Genomic DNA, 9637 nt, shown 5'->3' on the forward strand with positions numbered 1-9637 from the left:
GCTTCTGAAAAATGCCAACTTTAGTTGCTCATTTTTCATTTACCTGAATGTTATCTCCTTTATGAGATCCCTAAAAAACTAAGTAGCAGATGATCCCAAATACCAGTACTGAAAATATCAGCCTGAAAACATTACACCCCTGTATTTTTGATTTAGTGTCTGCTGTTTCTGTAACATAGTCTGATGTAAACTTTAAACCTACTCTAATATCTGCAGTTTTCTCTTTAGCAATTGTGGTCCTTTTCATCACCCTAAGACGTAGCAAGAAGGAGCCTTTGATCATTTCAGAAGAAGATGTCCGGGAAAATGTTGTGACATATGATGATGAGGGCGGTGGAGAGGAAGACACAGAAGCATTTGACATCACAGCACTGCGGAATCCCTCTGCTGCTGAAGAGCTAAAATACCGGAGGGATGTTCGTCCTGAGGTGAAGCCTCTGTCCAGGCATCATCCCTCCTCAAGCCTTGACAGTATAGATGTTCAGGAGTTCATTAAACAAAGACTGGCAGAGGCTGATCTGGACCCCAGTGTGCCCCCATATGACTCCCTGCAGACATATGCCTATGAGGGTCATAGATCAGAAGCTGGGTCTATCAGCTCTCTGGATTCAGCAACAACACACTCTGACCAGGATTATAATTACCTTGGAGACTGGGGACCTGAGTTCAAGAAGCTAGCTGAACTCTACGGGGAAATAGAACCAGAAAGAACGACTTAGTTGTAATTCTCAGAACAGAGAAGCTCCTAAACAACTGGACAGATAATGACAACTTTAGAGAAAAAAAATAAAAAAAAATACAGTACTTGGAACTGAGTAAGTTGTATGCAGTTACTGTAGAACAAGTGCCCTTTTCATATTTGAAACTGGGTTCCACAATTGGAAGAAAGTCAAATTTTGGAAAATACAGAAAAAAGAATCTATTGTCCCTTGTGTATTTTTTTTTAATTGCTCATTAAAGTCTCTGGTACCTTATCTGCAACAATACCTAAAGTAAAGCCAAGAAATGACATTTTTATTGCAATATATGTAACAGCTCCAAGCTGCAGCAAGTTTATGGTCATGTCTGTTTAAGAAGGGAGGTAACAGAGGATCAAATCTCTTGCAGGTGGTTGTGTTGCATTTCTAGCTGTGCTCCAGGCCTTGTGATCCCAATGTGAGGTAGACAATGAGGTTTACTATCAGTGTGAGAAGTGCTACCAGTCTTTTTCCTTTACAGGGGCAATAAGCCACACCTGTCCCCTTAAATGAATGGTCCTTCGATGATTTAATCTTATTGACTTAGCAGGTTGCATTGAGAAGCTGTCATTTCATTATGTCCTTCATAATCTTGTCACCCATAACCAGCTAACAGATGGAGGGCATCATTATCTATAGCTCAAACACAGCTCTAGCTCATAACCCCAGACCTGCTCTGTTACTGCGTGCTAGAGGAACTGTTGTTTCCAGTGTTGTACTTTTTCTTTTTGTCTTTTCATGGGAACATCATTCATCTAAATGTAATAGGCCCAAAGTACTCTTCATGCAGCGAAGCAGATGAAGCTTAGGCCTTTTCAATAAAAACAACAATGGCAGCACCATTAAACTATGCAGTTGTTTGGTTCACTGTGCTTCACTTATGTCAAGAGCTGAAGCTTTTTAAATCTTTTGCTGGTCTGAGTCCAGAAGCTACAACAGTCTGGTTAAAACCCAGAGTTCTTCATCATAATGTCTTTCTATTTTTGTGTGTGACTAAAAGCAAAGTAGAGCTGATGGTAAGACATTGGGATAGAGAAAATTGAAGCAAGGAGAATAAGATGATGATACTTTTTTTCTTTTAAGTTCAACCTACTGATATTTATTTCTCTTAGAGTAATTGCCACCTCAGCAGAAAAAGATGGTTTTTCCCTGTTTCAAGCATCATGGAAACAGAAGCACTTTAAGTCAGTGAAGGAAATATACTATTACTGTGGTTCCTATGGATCAAGTAAATTGATTTCTTCCATTAGTAACTTTGTAGCATTGAAGAAATGATAGCTCTCCTTAACATAGCAGGCTGCTTAACACCTAATCTAGCATTTTTTTTTCTTTTTTTAGCATTGCAGCAGCAGAACTGCTAAAAAGTTCTGCTTAACATAGCAGGCTGCTTAGCATCTCATCTAGCAGATTCTGATTTTTCCTTTCCTTTGTTTAACATTTTAACATTTTCTTTGTCTTTCTGGTGATAATACTGTGAGAGGAACTGGAACTCATGAGAGATTATGACCTATAATGCTCATGATCACTATTAACAGTCCTCTGCTTCCAGTGTTAGCTCCACTTTAGGAAAATGGACTTCTTCCAGTATGCATTTGATTGAAAAACTGTCCAGAGCAGAAGCTGTGTACTTTTTTCTTACTCTTCAGTCTGGTGTGCAGAGTAATACAGATTTGTATGCTGGACTAGATTCCTCCCTCTGCATTTTAGGTGCCACTTATATTTAGCTTAGTAAAGAAGAGTCTATATTTATTGCTGATCTACTGTGAGCCACACAGGTGAACTGGATAATTAAGCCTTCTTTTCTTTATGGTTGGATAGGTTCTAGACATGACTGAAATTTCTGATCAGCTTACTTTGAAGAGATTTTTTTTTTTTTCCTGAGATGTAGTTCACTGCTTTTGGTTTGAACAGCCTTCTGGAGAAAATAACAAGTATCTCTGTAAGCAACTCTTACACTCTAAAATGAATTAGTTGTACAGTAGTTTCAGAATTGTTTTTTAGTACACTATTTTATTTAAAATTTGTAGTGTTTCTTCTGCCTGAACCTGAACCCACAGGAAAATTTAGTAGGGAAAAACACCTGAACCCTAAGATACTCTGCTGATGACTTGAAAGTAGTTTAATAATTTGTGTTAATTTTTTTTATATACATTTTATGAAATACAGAGTCTTTTAGAAAAGCATTTGAGGAGGCATTCTTACTGTACTGTGAAGTTAGATGCAGTAAGAGTTACACAGAAGCTGCGAATGGTTGTCTTTTATTGTCTTTTTGGGGGTAGAACTAGGATATGTTTCAGTTTTGTCCCAAATAAAGCAACTAATAGTGTGTGATTTTATTAGGAGAAATTTTATTTTTATTTAGGTCACACTTGCTTTATGCCAACATCTAAATTTTTGTACTGTTAAAAACAAAATGTTTCAGCATTACTACTACCATACTACTTTGTATCACAGCTGCATGAAAATTACATTCATTGCTGTATTATAGTTTGGAGAACTAGGTATTAGTTATCTTTATGTCTATTCCCTCTGGCCCTACACCAAAGCAGGGAAAATCAATTGTATTTTGTGTTTTAAGCAGTGTTCGTGCCATTGTTTGTTTGGGTTTTTTTCTTTTTTTTTATTTATATCACAGAACATTCAGGCTTAAAGGGAACAGAAGTGCAGTGACACGAACAAATAGTCACTCCTTATGCTAATGGTAAGTTTAAGTTAATAATATATCAGAGAAATAATAATCCCCTTTTTGCCATTCCTGGTGCTCTCTTTGCTGCTATAGAGCACATGCATCATACCGCAGGAAACCTGAGTCCTTTAAAACTCTGCAGGGTTATTGGATGCTACTTCTGTGATGCTGCCGTGTGTCCTATTTGGTACGTCCTATCCACAGTGATCGTCAAATGTGCTTTTCTATCATGATATGTCTGCATGCTTGCTATGCTTACTGTGTTTTATTCAAATACACATCACAGTGTCGTGTTGTTTGCATGACAAATAACAGAATATTAAATCTTCAGGGCCACAGAAAAAGGCCTCACAGTGCAGAAATAACAGGCTTACAGTTTTATTATCCCAAGTTCACTTTTTTTTTTCCTTTGGTCCTTTGTGTTCTGAAAACAAATTTAAACTATATTTGAGAAATTCTATGTTGACCTAGATTGAAGTGGATGAAAATTAACACTGGATGGCACAATCATTTTGTGGCGTTGCTCATTTAAACAAAGTATATATCCAGTGAAAATATTGTGGGAAACTTCTCAGTTTATGGTTAAGTCTGATTATATAGACTATTCTTAAAGCTTTCATGGTTCTTTTGTGTACTCATATTCTCAAATATTTTCCTATTAGCCTAAATAGTAATCCTGTTGCTGGTTAACAACTAAATGCTGAAAACTGCCAATTTGACTTAAACTGGAAATACTGAGTAAAGTTAAATGGCACATGCAAGTGATACTTAAGGGTTTTTCTATTTACAATTTGATTTCTACAACAGCCATTCAATTAATAGTACATTTCCACCAAAATAATTAGTTGCATTCCTTCAAATAAACCCTCTTTCTTTTAATGGTGAGGGCACTCGATATGCTGTAATCTTGGCAAGTCAAAATAATCTGGAAAAATGGTCAGTATAAGAATTGTAAAATGTGAAAATATATTGTCAAATTAAAACCCGTCAAAAATGTAGTTTAATGCACTTTAAAGACAAGGAAGAGTATTAATTCAGCTGGTGTTAGATTAAGATTCATACATTGAAAACAAATTATTTGTTTATCAGTGTTATCTTTATTACATACACATAGAATACTGTAAAAGTTGAAAGTAACTTCACTCTGTTAAGCACTTTATTTTTTTGCATTCTTCTTAGAAATCTAAAATAACTGCAAACATTTTTGAGTTTAATTCTAATTGATACAGTTGTTTAAATTGTGATTATTGAAAGAAAATGTCTATGGGATAGTATTAGTTCTGGTATTTAAAAGGAATTTCAAAATTTTTGTGGTCTAAGAATTTTTTAAATCATCCTTTAGAAGATATAAGTATTGGACCAGTCTGGAATCAACCAAACTCATAAGCTCACACAAGGGTAATAAAGGTAATATTCTGAATGCAAAGAAGGATATGAAATTATGCTGCCTAGCTTTACTTTGTGGATTATAAAGTGCTAAGACCTTGTACTTACAGCACATATAAATGGCACAGTGCATTCTAAGGAACATTAGAAGTGTGTTACAAGTTTTGGGCCATTCTTATTTTTCCAAAGTCTCCAAAATATATATATATTTTTTTTAACAAAAGAGTAATGTAAAGTATACCTCCTTATGCAAGTGTTACTGATAGAAATTGTTACATTTTCTTTTAATAAACAAAAGGGACAAAATCTTTTATTCGTATTTTTCAAATAAAATGTGCTCTTTGCTATGGTGATGGGTTATTGTATTCCTCATCACAACCAGAATGTGATATTTTGTCTTCGCGCCTGTATTCTACACTCACCAAGGAACCAGAACATCTAAAGATGCTCCATCTTTGTGACTCTGGTGGTACACAGGCCAACTACATGACATTAACGAGGCTAATGTCAGAAATGGTATGGGAACTTGAACTGGGTCTGTAATGCCTGGTATATCCCTTGGTTGTGCCACTATTTCAGAGACTGTCTCACATGATTATCGCTACAGATAGTGTTGGAGAGACACACCATAAGATGCTTTACAACAGACTGAAGTACAGCCACTAAATGGTTCATTACTTTTACTTGTGGCAACTGTTCCTCTCCAACCATCACTGTCTCGGAACTGAAATATAGTGTTATAGGACGAACACATTATCCACATGAGTGAATTGGGGAATTGCACATCTATGAATCCAGATTTGTGGTAAAAGCCATGGTTATTATCCTAAATTAACACAGAAGACAAAAGCAGACAAGGACATTTACAATGATCAAGCTCAGGCACATGTAATGAAAATGCACAGGAATCCTTACTCAAAGGAATTAACAGGTTCTGTCAACAAACAACATTCTAGAAAATAATGATACCATAGCTCACAACAAACTTGTTGCATGCAAGGACTACTTGCTCAGACTGTCATAAAATTCAAACTTAAAGCTAGGGTACAAAGGAAACGAAAGCAGAATTTTCTTGCTGAACTCTACTTACTCTATTGTCCATGGGTCAATTTAGATTGTGCCCCACCATGCTATGCATTTTTCACATGTGCCTCACCACAGACCCAGAAAAAAAAAAAAAAAAAAAAAAAAAAAAAAAAAAGAAAAAAAGGTAAGATAATATTTACAAGATAAATATCGTCAGTGTGAGTCTGAATGCAAGTTCAGGGAGGTTTTGTGGTATTTGTTTTAGTCCTCAGTTGAAGTGCTAAAAAATCCAAAAGAATTTTTAGAAATATTTTAGATAATCTTTTATATTTAAGATTGAATTTTCTTTTTTCTTTTTTTTTCTTTTTTTTTTTTTTTTTTGGCTTACCAAAATGTACTGTCATCTTATATTATCCCCAAATTTATTTTATTTTCTTTGGAGTCCACACTATTTCTATATATGTGGCAAATGTATTATTTATGCTTAGGTGCAGAGTCTTCAAAAGCTAGAACATTTTGCTTGTGAGTTTAGCAGAATTTTTCTGTGGGCTTCATGATTCCATGTAGAATTTTTCTGTTCTTGCTATTCCTCATAAATCCATGAAGGAAATCTCAAGATTTCCAACAGAATTTGGAAGAATTTGGATCTCAAAGATCCAACAGAATTTCCACGAATTTTAAGCTGTCTCTTAATCTAGTTTGTTCTGGAAGTAACATACAAAAGAACTGATAGGCAGTCAGTGTCTGCAGATCAGACAGATGTCCAGCAGACACACTCTCAAAGCACAAAATGGACATTGGGATTAGCACTCTAGAGGACCATAGGGCACAATGACCTTGGAAGGTGATAGATTCCTAGCCAAAGCTAAATAAAATCAGGGTCTATAGGAACTTCCACTATAGTGGATGTTCTTATCATGCATGTTCAATGCCTAGATACCTGGTGAGATTACAGGTACATGTAAATAAGTGAACTGCTCAATATCAGAACTACCAAATCTTCTGCTAGAGTTCTGGGCAGAAGTGGGTCTTTCTTAATACATTTGTCAGTCTAACAGTATCAATGCAATTCTGAGACATTCTGCAGTTGTTACACACAACTTTACCTACCATGTTAGCTGTTTTGAAACAAATTGGATTGCTCTCAACCTTATTATTAAGATTATGCATTGTTTCTTTAAATCTGAACTAATACCCTTAGCTTAAGAGTAATTCTTCCCTTTATCTTCTGGAACTGATCTGGGTACAAAGCACCTACAATTAAAATTCAGCCCAGTTTTGAAGTCTCCAGCACACACAGCTAACAGCCAGTTTCATTATTGGATTTGGGCTGGGCAAAAATCAAACACTGCTTGTGTATGAAAAGTAAAGCTCACCCTTAATAATTGGTTTTTTTCTGCTAGTGTAGGTTTATGGATTCAAGTGAATGAGTGTATAAAAGTACACAACACATCCTGATTTTGTCTATAAACCACATTTGGATTTCTCAGAAAGAAGTAAACATGGCTCATAATCAGTACTACTTACAGACTATATTAACTTTTTTTTTCAGATCAAACTTGCATTTTCCAGATAGTATCAATGATTTGTGCTACATAAATTTTTACGTGCGAAATGGTAACATGGAGAATAGTTGAGAGATCAAAATCTTTTTAATCTCTAGCTGCTCCAACAATTAAAAAGGAGAAAACTTGAAAATATGTTTCTTTATGATAAAAATTGAACCATCGGCTCTGAAAAATAAGTCTCTTGCGTATGATGTTGGTAACAATAAAAATAATTATGTTACTGTTCTTTCTTACTTGTTTTTAGCATATTTTTTTAATGCAGGATGCCAAAGTGTGCCTTAAGTGTTGACTAAATGAGTTGTAAAACTATTACATGCAATTTTCTGAGAGAAGGAAATGAAATATAAAGTAAAACTCTCAAATCTTGTATGTGAAACAGAAATTGAGACTCTTTAAGTGTATCAGAAACCACCACCTCATAAACATAATCTATCCCATGTAGTGCTATTTAGAAAAACAAGAAAGGCCTCCAATGCTCATTTGATATCATGTCCCATCAAAATGACCATTTAATGTATATTTATCAATAGGGGTTTTTTTTACTTTTTCTGTAAGACTCACTGCATGTTTTTGACAAAATTTCTTTTGATTTCCTCAGAACATTATGAAATCACTTCTGTTGAATTTGATGGAAACAGTATCAGAAGGACGGTTCTTTGACCAAGTCCAAGATAGAATTTTCACCAAAATCTGCAAAGACTAATCAACTAACTGGCCAAAGCACTTTATCATGGATGTGCAAGATAGACTTCAGAGCAGGATGTTACTTGGGGATTTCCCACTTAAGCTATTTCTTTATCAAAAATCCTGCATTAGAATGCAGGAATCCCGCATTTCAATGTTCTTTTACTGATTGTTTAATGATTATTTCTGAGTAAAAGACCATTCTTTTTTTTCTGTCAAGATCTGTGGGGATGAGGGATCCTGAAAACATGACCTATACATTTTTCACTTTGTATCCTGCTTTATTAGTTTTGGGGTATTTTACTTTTCTTTTTCCCTATTCTCGCGGCCCCCTTTTTGCACTGGGTGCTTGAAACACTGCAGTACAATAACTCAGGTTAAAAATATCAGGGGAATCTAGAAATACAACTTCCTTTTTCTGAAAAAATGGGAATACTTTTCAGTGGTGTCTGATGCCAGATGTACTAATCTCCATTTTTGTACCCTGGGTACAAAAATTTGGACTTTCTCACAGCTGAATTCGTTAGCTCTTTTTTCCTTGCATGATGTTCCAAAAATCAAAACACTCTTTTATTATAATTTAAAAAATCTGGTTTTTAGCATTTATATTGTCCAAGACCCTAGTGTCTGAGGTCACAGAGAAAATTATATTATTTGCGTAAGTAATTGCTTACTTTAAAGGAAAGATTTCTGATTTCAGTGCTATAAAGTAAAGACTTATAAGCAAGGAAAGGGAATTATAGGAAGCATGAAGAGCAGTGGAAGGATAGCAGAATAGACAACAAACACCACAGGACAGATGTGATTACACAGAAATTATCAGGAATGAGTCACAAAATAAAGTATATATGGGACAGATTTTTCAGTGAGATATTACAATAGTTACTGTAAATTTTATTAATTAAAATGGTAATATTTAATGACTAGTCCCCTTCAAGTTAATAAAAACATATGTTATATATGATATATAATGGGGATAGGTTAAGAAATCCAGAAAAAAATCCAGTGGAAAATAGGCATAATTAAAAGTTATTTATGTGTTTCTTATTGTGTTTCTTTATATTATTCAGGTATGCTAATTTCTCTTGCCAATATTGTGAATAACCCACACTTCTAGATCAATCATATACACATAGATTGCCACTGGTATGCCTAGGGTTTTGTCTTGATAATTTGACATGGATTTTGAAAGAATTTCTTTTGTTTTGCAGGAAGTTTTGAACTGTACTTTTCTAATGAAAAGCTGCTACAACTTCCTCACTGCTGGAGCAGAATTTTCATTTTTCTGATAAAGATTATAGATTGCAGGATCAGTCACAAAAGCTACCCAAATGGCTGCAGGTGAAAACAGTTATGTGCTTACTTACAGGAATCTGTTACTTTTTACCTGATTTGTATCCACACAAAATATTGTCAGAGCTCAGAAGGCATTGGAGAAAGCTGTGGTCATGTTGTAAAAAAGGAAATCTTTACTAACTCTATTCTATTTCTTTCACATCTAACCAAATTTCAGGTTATGTGAGTCTAATATGATTTCATTGCTCACATTG

The 9637-nt window shown here is 34.8% G+C and overlaps 1 protein-coding gene across 2 annotated transcripts in view; it reads left to right on the plus strand.

Annotated features, from left to right (window-relative positions):
* CDH18 (cadherin 18) overlaps window positions 1-719 on the plus strand; it is a 168737-nt gene extending 168018 nt beyond the window's left edge. The window contains exon 11 of one of the 2 annotated variants that reach the window (XM_058831761.1): window positions 217-719. In XM_058831761.1, the coding sequence (XP_058687744.1) occupies window positions 217-719 (503 nt within the window). The remainder of the gene's footprint in view (window positions 1-216) is intronic. The other variant, XM_058831760.1, reaches the window with a different exon arrangement.
* The last annotated feature ends 8918 nt before the right edge of the window (window positions 720-9637 follow it).

The sequence above is a fragment of the Poecile atricapillus genome, chromosome 2 (assembly GCF_030490865.1).
Source record: "Poecile atricapillus isolate bPoeAtr1 chromosome 2, bPoeAtr1.hap1, whole genome shotgun sequence".
Taxonomy (NCBI): Eukaryota; Metazoa; Chordata; class Aves; order Passeriformes; family Paridae; genus Poecile; species Poecile atricapillus.